Source organism: Podarcis liolepis (assembly GCF_965112155.1).
Source record: "Podarcis liolepis genome assembly, chromosome: 8".
NCBI lineage: Eukaryota > Metazoa > Chordata > Lepidosauria > Squamata > Lacertidae > Podarcis > Podarcis liolepis.
Genome location: NC_139560.1, coordinates 14,717,047 through 14,735,520, shown reverse-complemented (window position 1 = coordinate 14,735,520; position 18,474 = coordinate 14,717,047). Strand labels below are relative to the sequence as shown.

At 46.4% G+C, this 18,474-nt stretch overlaps 1 protein-coding gene across 1 annotated transcript; it reads right to left on the bottom strand.

Moving 5' to 3' along the window:
* Window positions 1-7,180: 7,180 nt before the first annotated feature.
* ZHX1 (zinc fingers and homeoboxes 1) lies at window positions 7,181-18,049 on the bottom strand. Its single transcript, XM_083518237.1, has 2 exons — window positions 17,542-18,049; window positions 7,181-10,748 (listed from the first exon to the last, which is right to left on the bottom strand). Exon 2 carries the CDS (start codon window positions 10,510-10,512, stop codon window positions 7,918-7,920), a length of 2,595 nt encoding a protein of 864 aa, XP_083374363.1. The 5' UTR covers window positions 10,513-10,748; window positions 17,542-18,049; the 3' UTR covers window positions 7,181-7,917.
* Window positions 18,050-18,474: the final 425 nt, after the last annotated feature.

Here is an 18,474-nt window from a genome sequence, read left to right as displayed (position 1 = left end):
TGTGTTCACCACCCTCTGTAGGCACTTCCTGTCAGTTGATGTCAAACCAGCCCAAGCAGCTGCATGTGGAGGAGCGGAGACGCAAACCCAGTTCACCAGATTACGGGTCTACCACTCTTAACCACTACACCAGGTAACAAAAGCTAAGTGCCTACTGTGAGTTCTTTTATACCAGGCTTCCTCAACCTTGGCCTTCCAGATGTTTTTGGCCTACAACTCCCATGATCCCTAACTAGCAGGACCAGTGGTCAGGGATGATGGGAATTGTAGTCTCAAAACATCTGAAGGACCGAGGTTGAGGAAGCTTGTCTTATACAGTGAGACACACAAGCTGGCCTTCAAAAAAAATAATAATACCAACCTTCACCCATATAGCTGTTTCAGGAACATCACAGGTACTGACTCCATACTGTGATGTGCGTCAAAAGTGTAAAGGCAGTTCCTGATAGTGAAAATGCCAGCAGGGATCCATAGCTAAGGAATGTCCAAAGCTACAGATTTGGATGGTAATGATGTTATTTTCTGAGGACTGGCCACTTTAGATTTCATTTGCATGGGAAGTAAGGAGCAGATGGGGCTCGTCCATGTGAGAAGGTAGCCCATCTAGGAGAAGGTAAATTCTGATCCTAATTGTTATGTACTGAGTTGAATAGGATTCAGAATGCAGCAGTCTGATTGGTCAACAGGAGCCACCCAATCCAGCTCCAGATGGAAGTGAATCCGCAACCTGATTGGCCTACAGGAGAATCCCGGAATTAGCCAATCAGGTGGGGCCCATTGTGTAAATAATGTATATAAAGCAGACATTCTGGGGGAACTTCCATTCCTCCTGAACACTATGAGCTGAATAAAGAGCATGAAATCCACTCTCGACTCCCAGTATATTTCACTAAACCTCCACAGCCTTGAGGGATAACTTCGGGAAAAGGCGAAGGAGTAAACCCTACACAAGCCCAGAGTGGAGTCCCTTAGATGGTCGGATGGTGCCTTGTACCAGCCTCCTTCTGGCAACTCCTACAGCCAAGCTGGTGCCAAACGTATTGCTCTGCTTTCCTTTGGACCACATTAGCAAGGCCGAAAGGGAGTCTTCTCAGGTGGCCATCCCAGGAACTCCATACACACTACCCAGGCTTGCACCCCAAGGAGGTCACTTTGGGGCTAACAGATTTTTGACTTCACCCCTGGAGGTGCACTCCATTGTCTCTGGAAACAAGACAGATGCCTACAAAGTTTTGCATCAACCGACCCACAGAATTGCCGCCTGAAGTCTTTAATACAATGTGTTCCCTTCTGGGTAGGCAATGTGATTTTGCTGGTCTATGAAGGCATTCGTTGCCGCAATTAAGTGTGATTTTTCACTTAGAAATAAGTGGAAAATCAGTGGAAGAGAATTGCTTTGGGATGCTCACCTTTATTATGAAAAGGCGCAAATCAAATATGGGCCGATTCCCCTCCCCAATTATTTCATAGCTAGCAAACGTCAGCTCAGCACCCTGTAGAAAGAAATGCAGATGCAAAACTCTTTACAATGGCAGGTGGTTATTACAGCAGTGGAAATGGGTAATAATATATAAATGTGTTAAAGGGCCTCATTTTGCAGTATATGAAAACATGGCAAACAAACATTTGAAGCACTGAAAATGTTGAGAATTGCAGACTGATTGAAGATCACAATTGGCCAAAAGAAAATAAGAAAATCCAAACCCATTAAGATTATAAGAGGAACCATCATAGCTCATGGTGGAGTTTTTGTTTTAATTACAAGTATTCAATAGAACCTACCTGCCGCCCTATTGTAAACCTACACAAAAAACAACTCAACCACCAAATAACAATTCAGTAGATAGCCTGATCCTTAAAACATGTTGCTGAAACATATTCCCATTGTCGGAACAATGGGGCCAGCGCTAAACATATGAACAGTTTAGGGGGTGCAGCTTAACTCGGGAGGTGCTGGACTTTAGCTCCCAACAAGACTTGGTGCAATGCTGGCTGAGGCTGATGGGCAGTTGAAGTCTAACAACATCTGGGCAGTTACAGGTCTTTCCCCCTGATTTAGTGGCAGAATTTTGAGAAAACGCTGGTTAATGTTACAATGATAGAAGGTACAGTGGTACCTCGAGTTAAGTACTTAATTCGTTCTGGAGGTCCGTACTTAACCTGAAACTGTTCTTAACCTGAAGCACCACTTTAGCTAATGGGGCCTCCTGCTGCTGCCGCGCCGCCGGAGCACGATTTCTGTTCACATCCTGAAGCAAAGTTCTTAACCTGAAGCACTATTTCTGGGTTAGCGGAGTCTGTAACCTGAAGCGTATGTAACCTGAAAGCGTCTGTAACCCGGGGTACCACTGTATTCAGTGTGCCTTGCTAGGAAGATCATTCAATGGGTGGTCAATTTCACCAGCCCTTAGGAAAGGGCTCCATTAAGAAACACATACCCCCAGTTAAAAATCAGTTGGCTGCAAGGCATGTACAAGTTTGTACATCCCAAGAACATGCTGGGAGGAACGTAAGGCTATCTGTTTGTATGAACATGCTTTCTGGCTCCATCCTGCTTCCATCTTGGAGGGGGACACACCAGCAGCAAGCAGATATTCTTTGTTGACATTTTTGGCACAGACTTTTTATTATTCCTGCAGTGGCCTTTGAGCACTTCTTTCTGCGTTCCGAGCTGCCAGCCCTGTTGTGTTTTCTTCATCTGTGTGGCTCAACAGAGGGTCCGGGTCTTTTCCGAAATAATACAAATCTCTTAAAGCGACAGACATCCGCTCTAGAAGACAAACCGCACCTACATAACTCATCGTACTGCACATGCTTGTGTATGGAAGTCCACTGCAACTTCCACCATTTCTTAAAAAAACCTGTATGTATGTACCTCTGTGCAAATCCTGATAAATAAGACACAGAAAATAGCCATTAAGTTTACTTGTTTCTAAGAACTTTTACTCTGTAAAATGTTTGGTCACTCAAAGCTATAAGCTTAAATCACATTATCAAAGAACACAGGCAGTTAAAGCCCATCTTTATATACCAAGAACATAGTTATCGGTACAAGCCAGATGAAAAATGGGTCACCAACTCTCCTCTTAATTAAATGTCTTCAAAACATTAAACTTCCCCTCCGCGTAGCAGAATAAAAACTGTCTGTATTAAAACCAGATTTTCCCCACCCTCCTTTGTACAAGTTGTCATTGAACCAGTCATATTACAGTGCAGAACTTTTGCCGTCTGAAGAAGTGTTTATTTTTAAAAAACTTTGGCACATCGTGGACAATCCAATCCTTGTGGCGTATTCCAGTCCTGGGGTTAGGTCTGTCCAGTTCTTGCTTTCACAAAAGGACCACCATCATTCACAGTAAACCATAGATGAGCAAGCGTGCCTCTCCCACCTCCCACCCGCCCGCCCCCCAAAAACTTGTTTCCCCCTTCATCACTTTGGGAAGCAAGGAAGGGTGGAAACTGTGCACCAGTCAAGTAAAAATCCCAAAACTTTTGTAACAGCAGTGGGTCACCTGCTATTACGATAAACCAGGAAAAACAGATCTAGCAACTTGCTCAAATCTTTACTGGCAATTACCAAAGCACCATTCTCGTATCCCGAATAAATCGCAACACAGTAATTGCAAACTGCAGATCAGCATAAATAATATGCTTAAGTGTACGAACAGGAAAAGCGGCAGCAGTTTCACGGAAGGAAAATCTGGGGACCCTTGAGGGGCTCAGTGCAATTCTCTCACCCTGTATTACACCCCAAAACACTTCCTAGGAAAAATAGCAAATTGCTGAGCAGAGTTTTTCCAGAAATTAGGAAGGAAGCCACTTTGAAAAAGAGCAACATAACAGGCAGCCCCACGCTTCATCTCGTCACAGTGCTGGTCGTCACCTCGCAACCTTGTGCTTGCAACGCTATCATTTTTCAATATTTTCCTTTTTAAGCGGAGTTGGGGAAAGCTGTGCTGTAAACAAATGCAAGCTGAAACAACATCCTACGGGTATCGTCAGCCCAAAGAAGCTTTGCAAAACAAAACAAAACGCCACCCCCATTTAAAAAACAGGAATGCAAACAGAAACGGCATCACTACATCGGAGGGCTTATTTAATCAGTGCTAAAATGCTTTTGCTGCTGGAAAGGGAAGTTGCTTGGGTCCCACAACACACTTGAACAAAAATAGCAAACAAAAGAGATCTAGTATGAGCAGCCCCAGGGAACAGATCTCAAATATGGAGTTGATCTCTCTAGTGCAGTGGACAGTTCTTTGCGAGTTCCCCGTTGACTTCCAAACCCTCTCCAGTTTTGGTTGATGAAAGAAGCGAAGACATGGACCTTTTTACGTGGCATTTTTTAATCCATGTGCCCCTCTGTTAAACTTGTTCTTAAATTGGTGGTGATGCTTGAGGGACGGACATGCATTGTCTCCTAATTTTCAAAAGCACCCAAAATGTCTTAATAGGTGGCCTGTAGTCTGTCTTGCCAACCAAGAGAGATTTTGACTCAACCTGCTTTCTGAACCGACTGACTACATTTTAAATACATAGGCCTATTCCCAGCAGCTCAACACAGGTCCCTCCCTCTCTCTCGAGATGGCGGAGTGTGAAACAGCCTACAATTTAACAGACAAAAATTGCCGCTCATAAAGAAATGCCACCCCCGAAAGGATTTATTTCCTATGGCATGCTGCCAGAACCAAAATAGCTTCAAAAACAAGAGCCAGTATCGATGTTCGCTTCTGCTGAACTGGAATCACAGAGTTGGAAGGGACCCAAAGTCTCTTAAGTCCCACCCCCTTAAAAGATGGCAAAATCCTCGTGATGGTTTGGTTTTAACTGCATCATTTTCACAACGCTCTTTTTGCAGATGTGTCCTAACGTGGAGACAGCAGGGTTTTTTTTAACCATGCTGGGGGGGGGGGGGAGACCGAAGATCAAACCACCTGCTTCTGCTGTGAAGAGGGGAAATGTTTGTCACATGAAAGACTATGGGAAAAATAGTTTTGTGATTACTTTCCCACATTAAAAGCACAAAACACAGGAATCATGCCCTCTTGTGCCCTCTCCACAAAAACTGCCTAAGTTAGCACCCTGAACGGTGCCGAAACCACAACCACCAGCCCCTGCGCATAAAGCATTGAGAGAAGGGATTGGATGTTGGAAACAAGTGAAAATGAAACACTGGCTCCCTGTAAACCATGGTTTACACACCAGCAGTCAGTCTTTCTGAAGCAACTCTCCATGTTCCTTCCCTGACTGGCTTTAACCATGACTTAGCATTTCATATGTGCAGATACAAAACAACAGTCCTCTCATAAACCACAGTTTGAAACGAGAGTTTGGAATGAGTCTGTCCTAAGGAAACCTGGTTAACTGTGTTTAACTATGGTCAGTGCACATGGAAGGTGCGGGGACACGTATATTCAAGGCTGGTTTTGAAGTTGTAAACCATGGTTTGCAGGATGTTAGCACTGCCTCTGCATTGGACCATGCCCATTTGAAAGCTGGCTAATTTTGACAAATAATTCCAGTGCATGGTTTTTAAGCTGGCCTTTCAAATGTTTGGGAAAAGGTAGCTTTCTGGAGGCTAATACTGTACGCCAAAGGATTCCCAACCCCCCCGGCAAGTTAAAGGAAATAAATAAGGTAAAGAACTGAACTGGAAAGAAGAATGCTTGGCTGCGCTGCAAAGCTGCAGAAGTAATTGGCTGCCTGAATTAGTTACCATGAAGTCTGGTTCAACTAGCTGTGCAAATTCGTCCGCTCGAGCTACAACTGCAAAGGAAGACAAATGGGGCAACGCGGAACCACACAGGAGATTTAGCCACACACCCAGTGCTGGAAAGGCAGGAAATGTCACAATTTTAAACCGTGTATGAATTCAAACACTGGCAAAGCAAAAGGGGTGTAAAAATAAACCCGAAGTGTTCTTGTCTGGATCTCAGGCTGCGCTCTCTCTCCAGCTTGCAAACCTGTTTCAAAGTCCCTAAAGGTCCCGGGAAACTGTAAGCTCCCCTGTTAACTCATCTCCACAGAATTTGCAGGGCAATGTTGCTGGACCACAAGAAGGGTCAAGGAGACAGGCCGCTGGTTCCTTTGTGGTGTTCTTTTTGCTCTAAAGCACAGCACACAAGCCAAGACACCTTGGGTTCCGCCTGACCTTGTCTGCTCAGTTTGCCCGGCTGCAGGATTACAGACCCAGAGCAAGTTCCGCTAGCTGAGCTGCTTTGCTTGGTGTTATATTATACTGGGTGGGGGACTTCAAATCCATGAGTTCCTTGATAGAGGGAATTTGGGAACCACTGTTCTTCTCAACCAAGAATTGGCAGTTCCCATCCATCTCTTGTCATTATTCCCATTCAACTCCTTATGCCCGTTTTGTGCCTGGCAGAAAGCAAATGGTGCCCCTTCTAAGCTGGCAAATGGCCTTCCGCCAGGGAGGTTAACCTGAAAATGGTGGCATATCTGGAATTATAGGAGTTGGAAGAAACTCGGAGGACCATCTAATTTAGCCTTTCTCAACCTGTGGGTCCCCAGATGTTGTTGAACTACAACTCTCATCACCCCTAGCTAGCAAGGCCAGAGCTCAGGGATGATGGGAGTTGTAGTCCAACAACATCTGGGACCCACAGGTTGAGAAAGGCCAAACCCCCTGCAATGCAGGCATTCCTTACAAGGATCAGACCTGCAAACTTGGTGTTATCAGCACCACGTTCTAACCACTGAGCTACCATGACCCAGAGGATGCTTTTTGGCGTATTTCCCACGATAGACAGGATGCCAGCTGCGGCTTTCCAGTTGTTGCTGAACTACAACTCCCATCATCCCTGACAATTGGCCATGCTGCCTGGGGGCTGATGGGAGTTGGAGTCCCAACAATATGTGTTCTACAGGTTGTGCAGGCAGATTCTCCCCAGTCCAAGTTGCTTGATGGTGTGATGGGTGGGAAGAGTCACAATGGAGAAGAGAAGTAGAGGAGATGATGTCTAGGTTGGGAACTGTCAGGTTCCCCCAGGCTAAAGTATTTGGCCATTGCTCTTTAAAAACCAAGACGGCTGTTGTGTTGTTGTTTTTTTAAGCTTTGCTCTTTTCCTTAAAGAAGCCTGCTATACATATTTTTGGGGAACCTTTCTGTACGGAGGCAAGCCATTATTGTTAGCGATTTCAAAAGAACTGCACGGTCAAAGACAAGTTTTGGTATTGGCTGCATTAATCGTATCTAGTATTTAAATATGATATACACTGATTAGTTTTAATATAAAAGCATACTTCCAACCCAAACTCCCTGAACACAGCTAGAGAGACACATTCAATAGGACTTCTGTAAACCTAGCACACAGGCTTCGGATGTAACAAAGGTACTCCTTTTCCTCTATTGTCCTAAGAAAACACACAAAAACTGCAAGCCATCCTCACAAGCTTTTGCTGCTATTTGCCCTTTGGTATCCTTTACCCCCAACCCATCTTGTTTTTCTCTGGAAAATAAAATAAAATTGTCCTTCTGCTCAGAGGAAGGAAAATAGACATGCAGTTTTGCAACACGAAGCACGTTTTTCAAACATCGTTTTGCAGTTAATTTTCCTACTGTGGTTAAGAGGATTCTTTATTTTATTTTATTTAAAAAAAATCATCTGCACCCTTAAAGGATTTTTGGAATCAAACATAAGGCCATTAAACCAACAGTCCCTTGTGTGGTGCAGCCTCGCCAGCAGAGATGTGGAGGAGAGCCAAATTTGTAAATTCCAAATCCCGGAACTGCTTGTTCACTTCAGCCAACCAAGGAGCAAATATGCGATTGCTACAGGAGTCAATGACTCATTTCCCCCCTTCCAAAAGTGGAGGGAATCTATAGGGGCCACCAGGACTGGAGGGACAGCGTCAATCATTTGGCACCGCACAGCCACACCCCACGACCAAAGAACTGGAACCTCAGTCCGATTTCGAGAGCTTACGTCGAACGTGTCGAGGAGGCTCCCAGTTGTCGCTGTCGTCTGTTTCTTCGTCCTCCTCAGCCTCGCCTTCGTCTTCGTCGTCCTGCTCTTCCAATGTCTCCTCCTCGTCGTCTTCCTCCTCAAACAACTCAAGGCCTAAGTCGGCTCTCCTCTGCTTCTCCGCAAACCACTCCCTGACCTGCTCGTATCCCATGTGCGATTTGGCCACCAGCTCATCAAGGTCCTGCTCGTTAAGGAATTTGTGTTTCAGGTAATAATCCTTCAGGATGGCTTTTCCAGTTTTAAATTTGATGATCGGCGTCCTGTCCCAAGGCCTGATCCGTTTGTTGGCCCTCGGCCGCCCACGGGGCCTTCCCCTCCCTCTGCCTTTTGGCCGTCCTCTCCCCCTCCGCCTCGAATAGCCTTGGCCATTCATACCGCTTGCATTGGCCCCTTGATAGTAGTAGTACCATTTCAAGCCGCCATTTTTCCAGGCGTAACGCGTGTCTCCAAACCAGCTAACAATTTCTGTCCGGGGGAGCTTGGTCTCTTCTGCCAACTTGTCGTATTCTTCCGCGGATGGCCACTGCGTCCGGACGAAGGACATTTTGAGCATGTGCAGTTGTTCCGGTGACTTCTTAGACAGCTTCCCCGACTTCTGGGCTCCAGCTCCTTCCCCACCGCATGCCTCAGCAGATGCTTCCTTCAAGCTTCCTGAATTACTTTCGGCCAATTCCTCGCTTTCGTCCTGCGGAACATTAGGTTTCTTCTGTTCCGAAAACCAAGCGTCAATCTCCCGCCTGGTCAGCTTGGTCTCCGACCGTATCCTGTTCAGTTCATCGTCTGTAAGAGCAGGGTTGTTGTGGAAACTGTCTTGGAGGACCTGAAGCTGCTCGGCAGTCTTCTCCTTAAATTTCTGGGGGCCGAGGTCAGAGGCATTCCACGACTGTTTCTGCTGTGGCTGCACCAGCGCTGAGGGCTCGTTCGTCTCGTCGCTCGAGTCAATCACAATGGTGCAGGAGTCGTTGTTGAGATGGTTATAGTGGTTGTGCTTCGAGTTCCTCTGGTTGTACCGGGTGTCGCTGAACCACTTCTTGATCTCCCCTTTGGTCAGGCCCGTCGCTTTCATGAGCCGAATGATCTCGGAATCGAGAGGGAAGTGGCTTTTCAGGTAGCTGATCTTCAGCGCCGTCAGCTGCTCCTTGGTCTTCTTCGTACGTCCCCCGACCACGTCCACGTTTGCCGCCGCCACCACCTCCGATTTGGTAAGCTGAGGGGCCGGGACGGCAGCTACCTGCTTGGTTTCGGTAACAGGCTGAGTCGCTTGCACCTGCGCTTTCTGCAACTGAGCCGGGTTCGGGACTCCGGCCACCGTCAACGCGATCGGGGCAGTCACCGGAAGTGTGCCGGCGCCCGTGACTTGCGTGAGCACCAGGCCCGGCTGGCCAACTATTTGGCAGGTCTGCAGAATGGACGGCAGGCCGTTGCCGGCTGCCGAAATGTGTGCCGGGATGACCGTAATGGTCTGAGGGACAGTGTGCACGGTGCCATTGAACTGCTTCCTCCTTGCTTCCTCCACCTCCTCCGGCGTCCAGCTGACGCCGTGCTTCAGGCGCTGGGCAGAGAACCAGATTTTGATCTGCTCCTCAGTGTATTTCGCTTGCGTGGCTAGAAGTGCGATTTCAGACACGGTTGGGTACGGGAACTTGTTGTAGGTGTTGAGCAAGAGGGGGTTGTTATCTAAAGCAGTGTTATAGGTCGGAATGCTATTGATAGGGATCAAGACTTTAGAAATCAAGTTTGAGTTCTGCGGAGACGTGATGGTAGTAATCACCTGCGCAGGCTGGATCACTGTGGTGGGGTTCACAACCGTGCTAATGGTTTCTGCCGCCAGTGAATTACTTGGGTTGGGGTCCAAAACGGCAGGAGCCGGTTTCTCTACGATTTCCTCACACTCTGGGTCCGAATCGGCGTCTTTCTCCTCCGCAGCACCATCCTCCGCCGCGTTGTGAAACACGGCGATCCGCTTCGATTCGTTCTTATTCTTCATCCTTTTCATAATTGGGGTTTTGCTGATTGAGATGCCCGACAGATGGCCCTCGGAAGCTTCCGACTCCTCCGCTTTCTCCTCCTGGACAAAACTCCCATCGAAAGTGAGATCGTTCACTGTCTGCTCAAAGATGGTCTGGTTGTTACGCTTCACCATGGTGAGCTTAAAGTTCTCCTCTCCGGGGTGGTATTTCATATTATGTTCCGAAAGGGCGTCATACCTCTTGGTGACGAATTTGCACTCAAGACAGACGTAGGAGGAGCTCAGTACGATGGTCGGGTGCTCAGAATCCACGTGGAAAGTAAACATATTGAGATCTGGAGTCTGGAACGTACAGTACTTGCATTCATAACCCCCTTCGACTTTTTTTTTTTGCTGATTGTCCGAGTCCGCATATTCTTGAGAGTCTTCGTCACTCGAGACACTCCCCACTGGCGTGATCGCAGCCGGTCCTTCCTCCACGTCAGAGACCACCTCCAAGTCTGGGTCTGTCTCACTCGCTAAGACCATGCAGGGCGTAGTGGATTTCCGTTTACTTGCCATTCTGCTGCGGCAAAGAGACTTGGCAGGTTTGAGTTGACGCGGCTCCCACTCCGAGTCAAGCTTCCTGGAGGATTGGGTTACGATAATGGCTTTTGGTTCTCCGTCATCGCATGGCAGGTTCTCAGCATTATTCAGCCCGTTAGCAGCATCTCTGTAGTGCAACAAGGCAAGACGGCGACTTGCAGTGCAAAGGATAAAAGGACAAGCAGCAGCTTCTTAACTTCGGCGTCTACCACCTGCATTTAGAAAGAAAGAAAGAAAGAAAGAAAGAAAGAAAGAAAGAAAGAAAGAAAGAAAGAAAGAAGATTTTAAAATGCATTGCTTCCGTTGTGTGAAACCAAATGCCCTTGCACCTCTGGAATTATATCTTCCTGCTGACCCTTTCAATCCATTTCGGTTCATCCCTAACATTACAATTTGTTGTATTTGTTTTATGGATTTTGCATTGGAGCCCAACGTGGCCATACTTAGAGCAGACCCACTGAAATGAATGGGGCTTCAGGGATGACTCACGTAAGGTTACCAGATGTCCCTGTTTCCCAGGGACAGTCCCTGGATTTACAGATCAGCCCCCATGCAAAATCCATTGAAGTTGAAAAGTGTCCCTGGATTCATTGAAAAAAATCTGGTAACCGTAGACTAACGCCCCCTTGATTTCAACAGACCTACCTCCAAGTATGCCTAATGTATTTTTATTTAATTCTTTTATTACATTTGTACAGTCGTACCTCGGAATCCATTCCAGAAGCCCATTTAACTTCCAAAATGTTTGGAAACCAAAGCGCGGCTTCTGATTGGCTGCAGGAAGCTCCTGCAGCTAATTGGAAGCCCTGTCGGATGTTCAGCTTCCAGAAAAACGTTTGGAAACCGGAACACTCACTTCTGGGTTTTGATCATTTGGGAGCTGAGGCATTCGAGATCCAAGGTACAACTGTATACCGAACTTAGTCCAAAGATCTCAGGGCGGTTTGTAGTATAAAAATACAAAACAAAAACCAACCAAACCAATAACCCCTCCTCACACAAACACATTTAAAAGGACATAGAATATGAACTCATTGAAATAAAAATCCAGGCATAGATTATGCTTCAGATACCAACCCACCCCTTTCGACCATTTGTTTAGCATAATTTTCAGCTAGATTATTTCTCTCTCATCAGTACTCTTAAGTCCAGATCCAACTTTTTAGCTACTGTTTTATTACTATTAGCAGCACAGAAAGCTGCCTTATACAGAGTCAGATCAATGAGCCTTTTAGGCTAGTATTGTCTGCACTGACTGGCAGCAGCCCTGCAAGATTTCAGACACATAGTCCTTCCCGGCCCTACCTAGAGACGCTGCAGATTGAACCCAGTGCAAATGATGTGTTCTACCATTAAGCAACGGCTCTGTTATGCTCTGCATCCTCCTTGAATACTTTGTCTGGCTGGAATCTGTCCTTGACACAATGATAAGACCTCTTAGGTTGCCAGGACAGCCGATAGTGAGCAGTGTGCGAGTGGGTGTAGAAACCAGCCTTGTGCACAAGGATAAATCTTACATTAATTACTTCCCCCCACTTTTGCTCTGGCCCAAGCCCCTGCTGGCAAGTTCGCCTAGAGAGTAACGTAGTCCTTGGACTAAATAAATAATTTAGGGCCATGTTTCCCAAACCTGGGTCTCTTTCTCCTTTTGGACTACTATTCCCATCATCCCTGACCACTGCTCTTGCTAGCTAGGGGTGATGGGAGTTGTAGTCCAAAAACCACTGGAGACCCAAATTTGAGAAACACTGATTTAGGGCATTTCCCCCAAACCACACTGTTGTACCACTCAACATCCTGCAAACGCCTTCTTCACATATGCTCCAGGCCAAGTACATATAGGAATCAGAACAGTAAAGTAAAAAAAATACCCTTTGGGTTCATAACATTTGCAGGTTTGGTTGCAAGAACCAGTCACCAATTTTTATTCTAAAGCCTTACTCCTCTACCACCACCAAATGGTTAATACACAAGATAAAGTGACCAAACTCCTAATTGTCACAATTTCTACTTATGCAGAAAATGATGCTTAGTACTTTTCAATATGAATCTGTATCAACTAGACGCTGTTTGCAGGTCAGTTTTTGGACCGATGTATGCATGAAACTGGGGACGCGGGTGGCGCTGTGGGTTAAACCACAGAGCCTAGGACTTGCCAATCAGGTTGGCGGTTCAAATCCCTGTGACGGGGTGAGCTCCCGTTGCTCGGTCCCTGCTTCTGCCAACCTAGCAGTTCAAAAGCACGTCAAAGTCCAAGTAGATAAATAGGTACTGCTCCGGCAGGAAGGTAAACGGCATTTCCATGCGCTGCTCTGGTTCGCCAGAAGCAGCTTAGTCATGCTAGCCACATGACCTGTACGCTGTACGCTGGCTCCCTCGGCCAATAAAGCGAGAAGAGCGCCGCAACCCCAGAGTTGGTCACGACTGGACCTAAAGGTCAGGGGTCCCTTTACCTTTACCTATGCATGAAACCAAGGCTCTGATTTTAGAAATCTGTATCTGAAGAAGTGTGCATGCACACAAAAGCTCATACCAACAACAAACTTAGTTGGTCTCTAAGGTGCTACTGGAAGAAATTTGGAAGTTGGGGGTGGGAGGAGGAGGAAGAGGGGAAACGGTTTCAAGAAACTCACTATATAAGCTAGGAGCCAAATGGCTCCTTAAACTAAGGTTACAGTCACCAAAACTGGTTGTCTAGTTGCCATTTTGGGGCTAGATGGCTCTAAAGTCTTATTTTTCAAATGGTGGACTGACTGTGATGGATTCTCAGCTAAACATCTGGCCAGTTCAGACGACAACCTTGAGCTAAGTTAAGAACTTTGAGAACTTAAGGAAGAAAAGTCACTTGATCCAGGGACAGTCCTCATTGATACCGGCCTATTCCGACCTCTTTTTCTTAATGGTGACACAGATCATTCATAACCTAAGAATATTCTTCACAACCGTGAGCAGGGCAGTAGGATGGGGTAAGTGAAGACAAGAAACAACAATTAACTATAATGTTGTTCACTGCTCTTGCTTAGGCTGCACAGAAAAAGCTTATTGGTTCCTGAAATTCATTCTGACTGTGCAGATAAAACATAACTTCTACAGGATGATGTAAGGTAAAGGTAAAGGAACCCCTGACTGTTAGGTCCAGTCATGACCGACACTGGGGTTGCGGCGCTCATCTCGCTTTATTGGCCAAGGGAGCCGGCGTACAGCTTCTGGGTCATGTGGCCAGCAGGACTAAGCCGCTTCTGGCGAACCAGAGCAGCGCACGGAAACACCGTTTACCTTCCTGCCAAAGTGGTACCTATTTATCTACTTGCACTCTGACGTGCTGTCGAACTGCTAGGTTGGCAGGAGCAGGAACCGAGCAACGGGAGCTCACCCCATCACGGGGATTTGGACTGCCGTCCTTCTGATTGGCAAGTCCTAGGCTCTGTGGTTTAACCCACAGCGCCACCTGTGTCCCTGCCACAGGATGAGGTATTGGTGTGTGAAAACAGTAAAGATCCAAGGATCACCTCCAGATGGTGGAGATTTCAGGCCCATCCTGGCACCCAGGAATCCTTACTTGGTTGAAAGTGGCCGACAAACAGATGCAAAATGAGTGCTCCAACGCCAAGTTATTGTTCCTTCCCTAACAGGAGGAAGGGCATAAATTTGGGCAACTGGTGATGGCTCTGAACCAACCATCCAGAACTCTCTTCCAACCTTCTGCCAAGAGAAGTGGTTCAGGATAATTCCACAAACAGATGAATAAGACATTCTCATTAGATTTCTGTTATGGGGCAGCAGACACATGTCACAGAACAGTGGTTACCAATGAGTTTCGTACTGCGAAAAGCTGAGCCATGGATCCCCCCTGCTTTTGAAAATGTTGGTAGTTTTTGTTATGTGAATGGTGCCACCATCCCTGCCAACCTGTCCCAGCGCAATACTGGGCTGTGCGTTTTCCAGACCACATGCCTGTGTTAGTTACGTAACACACGTGTTTTTGGGCACTCCACAATCTCGCATGAGATGCATGTCTGGCTGCGATTTTGTACGTTTGGGGGAGCTGTGCTTGCCCCCCAAAAGAGGATGCCCCAGACAGTTGACAGGTATGTGCCATAGGGATCCCCTGGGTGGGTTACTCAGTGTTAGTAACTCAGATATATAGGCTCATCACCAAATGGCAGCTGAAACCTAGGTTGTGGTTGCCACACACAACGGTATGACTAGGTGCCAACCCACCAAAGTGTTTCTTATTATTTCTATTAATTTCATTTCTATACCACTTTATATTTTAAAGACTAAAATCTAAATAAAATAAAATAAATCCTTAGGGTCCGCACCATCAATTGGGAAACATTGTCATAAGTTCATCTAATCAGGACCTGCAGGTTAGATAATTTCACTGTACCACTTTAGAGATACCAAACTGCAAAGCTCACACTCTGTTTTATATATTAAAAAATAATAAAATAATTGTCCAGTAGCACCTTAGAGACCAACTACGTTTGTTCTTGGTATAAGCTTTTGTGTGCATGCACACTTCTTCAGATTCACACTTCTTCAGATGCACACGAAAGCTTTTACCAAGAACAGACTTAGTTGGTCTCTAAGGTGCTACTGGACAATTTTTTATATATATTTCGACTGCGTCAGACCAACACGGCTCCCTACCTCTGTTTTATTGCACTGGATGCATCTGACAACACAATGGTTGGTTGAAATCTGAGAGACCCATTAGGGGAGGTGGGGTGGGTGGCTGCTTTTCCCATCAAGTTCCATGGCAAATGTCCAGAGTAGCCCCAGAGGTCAAGCAAAGCCCAATATTCAATCTGTGTTCCTTCCTCTATACAGGGGAAACCTGTGGCCCTTCAGATGTCATTGAACCACAACACCCAGCTGCTCCAGCAAGTATAGCCAATCGTCAGGGATGCTGGGAGAGATAGTCCACCAACATCTGCAGGGCCAAAGGTTCTCCATCCCTGATCTAGAGCCTACCCACTTATATCAAAGCAAAATAGAGCATTTCATTCAAACAGTGATTAAGGATGCCCAGTGATTTGAGGCTATTGGGTACATTGAATGCACTCATTTTTAACACCTCCCTTTAGAAGCAACCACAATTCCTAAGATTCCCTGTGGAGACTCTTACACTCTGGGACCTGTAGCTTTGTGGTGGTGGTGGTGGTGGGGGAACAGGGGTCTCCTAACAATTGTCAGCACCCATAACAAACTACAGCTCCCAGAATTCTTGGGGGGAAGCCATGACTATTTAAAATGATACCATAGTGCTTTGAATTGTATGGCGTCAATGTAGCCTTGGAGTAAACAATAGTTAGATGGACCAATGGGTCTGACTCCTATGTTGTTGTGTTTTTTTAAGGGGGTTCCTGTGTTAGGGTTAGGCAAGAGAATCTGACAGCAGAGTTCTGGGAAGAAGTGGCAGATGCACAACAAGGGAAGAGGGAAAAAATCAAGGTGAGAGATGATAAAAGGTTTTAGCTGACTGGGCAGGCAGCTAAGGAACCCCAAAAGCTAAAGCAGCCCTAGCAGCAAAGCGCTTATTGCTGAGTTCAGGTGTTCTTACGGAAGCCTAGGGGATTGTCTGCAATTATAAACTTATTTTAAGTCTCCTTAGAGACTCCAGCGCTACATCCATCTGTTCTTGGGGGCAGAAGGAGGAGCGTCATCCAGCACAACGACAAGGGCAGAGATATTAGGCAGCCTGAAAAATAAAAATTTTCATGTGCTCGCTGTGCAAATGGTGCTGTAGCGTAGATTTAATTCAAGTCAAAAGGAAAGAGAACTCTGCAGGCTCGCACACAATTCCACAAACCTCCAAGTAGTTAACCAAAGAGGGTAACTTGTTCACGCAAATTGGGCCTCTAAATCCTACGATTCCTGTACGCTTTCGTACAGTGGCTAGATGCTGGGAGGTCAGATTTAGAGGTTCAAATCCTTGCTTACTTACCCATAAAGCTGAATACGCTTGAGCAAGCCAGGCTTACCTCACCCTCAAGGGGGTTGTTGCAAGATCGCCCCAGATTCCACCCCAGAGGAATGGTGCAGCACAAATGTGACACATTTAATTTGGCTGGTTTAATTTCCCCCGTAGCCTGTTGGTGAACACACACATACAGCTATGCTCCCCCCTCCATGAGCCACTCCCTCCTCAATGTATGTTGTAAGGGGCAAGTAAAAAACACAAAAAGCTCCCTTACTCCCAACCTAAAATATACACACGCACACGGTTATCTGTACAATCTGTGCTAGATAAAATAATTGCACCCTGTGTTTTTTCAGGGCAAATGCAGAGAGAAATGGAACTGTCAGGGATCATTACAGGATATGGGGGTTTTGTTTTGTTTTTTTTAAGTTAAGAAGCTCTCTCTTTTTCACCACAGGGCCCAAATTTTGACTACCACCTTCACCTCTCTGCTACCCAGTTTCCTAACTCCTTCAGAAGAACTATACAGCCAAAACACCACATGCACCCCACAAACAATAGAGGCCAGGAGTACTGACCAGAAAGCCACAACAAATATTGAAAGATTGCCACCAACAATAATATTTATTTTCCATTTACGATGAGAGCCATCCCTTTAATGTGGTTTTCTTTTATTATTATTTCTAGTTACATTTCCCCAAATGATTTATCCTCCTAATTAGAGCAACCCCCGCTTTCTCACAGTGCCACACACAAAAATTAAAATAACATAGGGGGACACCAAGCAGAAAACAGGGTTTCTCATTTCCTCGCCCCACGACTCCAAGAGAGTGTTTTTTTAAGATCTGAGGGACAATTAGAGGCCAGCTTGCATCTCCTAAATGCTAGCTCCGAAGGCGATGACTGTGGGACTGCTGCATGGAAGAAGAAAACGCTTTTGTAACTTAGCCCATCATTTATTTCTTTTTAAAGTCTGCTGGCCATTTCACGCCTGTAGGGACAGCCACCCCCACCCTCACCCCTCTCGCCATCCCGCAACACTCACCCGGAAGATTATTAGAGAACGAACAAATCCCTACCTTGCAATATTTTGCAAGCAGCTTTTAGAGACCTCTGCATTTCTGCTTCTTCAGTGCAAGTCCGCCATCTTGCATTTAAAAAAAAGAGAAAAACCTACTGCACTTTTAATGGGGAGGAGGGGTAAGCGATGCTTTGTGAACTTTGAACTGGAAGCCAGCACTTTAAGGAATAAGACTTTAAAAATAAAATAAAAACAGAGAAGAGAAGCCCACCGCCCTCGTTCACTTTCCCCCCATGCAGCATGAAAATTAGAGGTTCTTTCCTCTCCCTCCCTCTACACCCGATGACATCAATGAATATTTTCTATTTAAAAAAACAATAAAAGTGGAGGGGGGGAGGGAAGCGCCGCAGCAAATTGCGAATGTGTGCAAAAAGTCTCGCATTCGCCTATAGGCAACCCAGAGAAAGGAGCCGGAAGGAACGGCGGAGAAAGGGCGGAGCCAATGGAAAGCCTGCAAGAGGGTTTCTCTCCCCCCCCCCACGCCTTCAACTCCTCCCCCCCGGACTGTGGGAAACGAGGGAGTGGGTGGGGTCACAGCCCCAAGTTGCAAGCAGCGGACCCAACAGAAAGCAACCCTCTGATTGGCCCCGGAGAGACTAGGCGCTGGCCATAGGGAATCGCGCCGCGAGGGCAGGGGAGGGTGAAAAGCGGAACAGCACATGACATTTATTATTTTTTACTTAACGCACCTGCGTTATTTGCGCCACCCTCTTACGCACATGCACGAGGATCTGCCTCTTAAGTTTCTGAAAAGGAGTGCAGCGGCTCAAGCTTTTCTGGGAACTCGTGAGCTGCTGTCTAGGGTGGTTAAAAAACAACAAACTGGTGGTAGGAAAGCGCTCTGCTTCCGCTGGCTGGCGATGAGCGCCCTGCTTTTTCTATATTCCATAGAATTGCAGTTTGAAAGGATAGCTGAGTCCCTTTAGTCCAG

Coding starts and splice junctions, on each gene's coding strand:
- ZHX1 (XM_083518237.1), bottom strand. CDS start 10,512: ATGGCAAGTAAACGGAAATCCACTACGCCCTGCATGGTCTTAGCGAGT.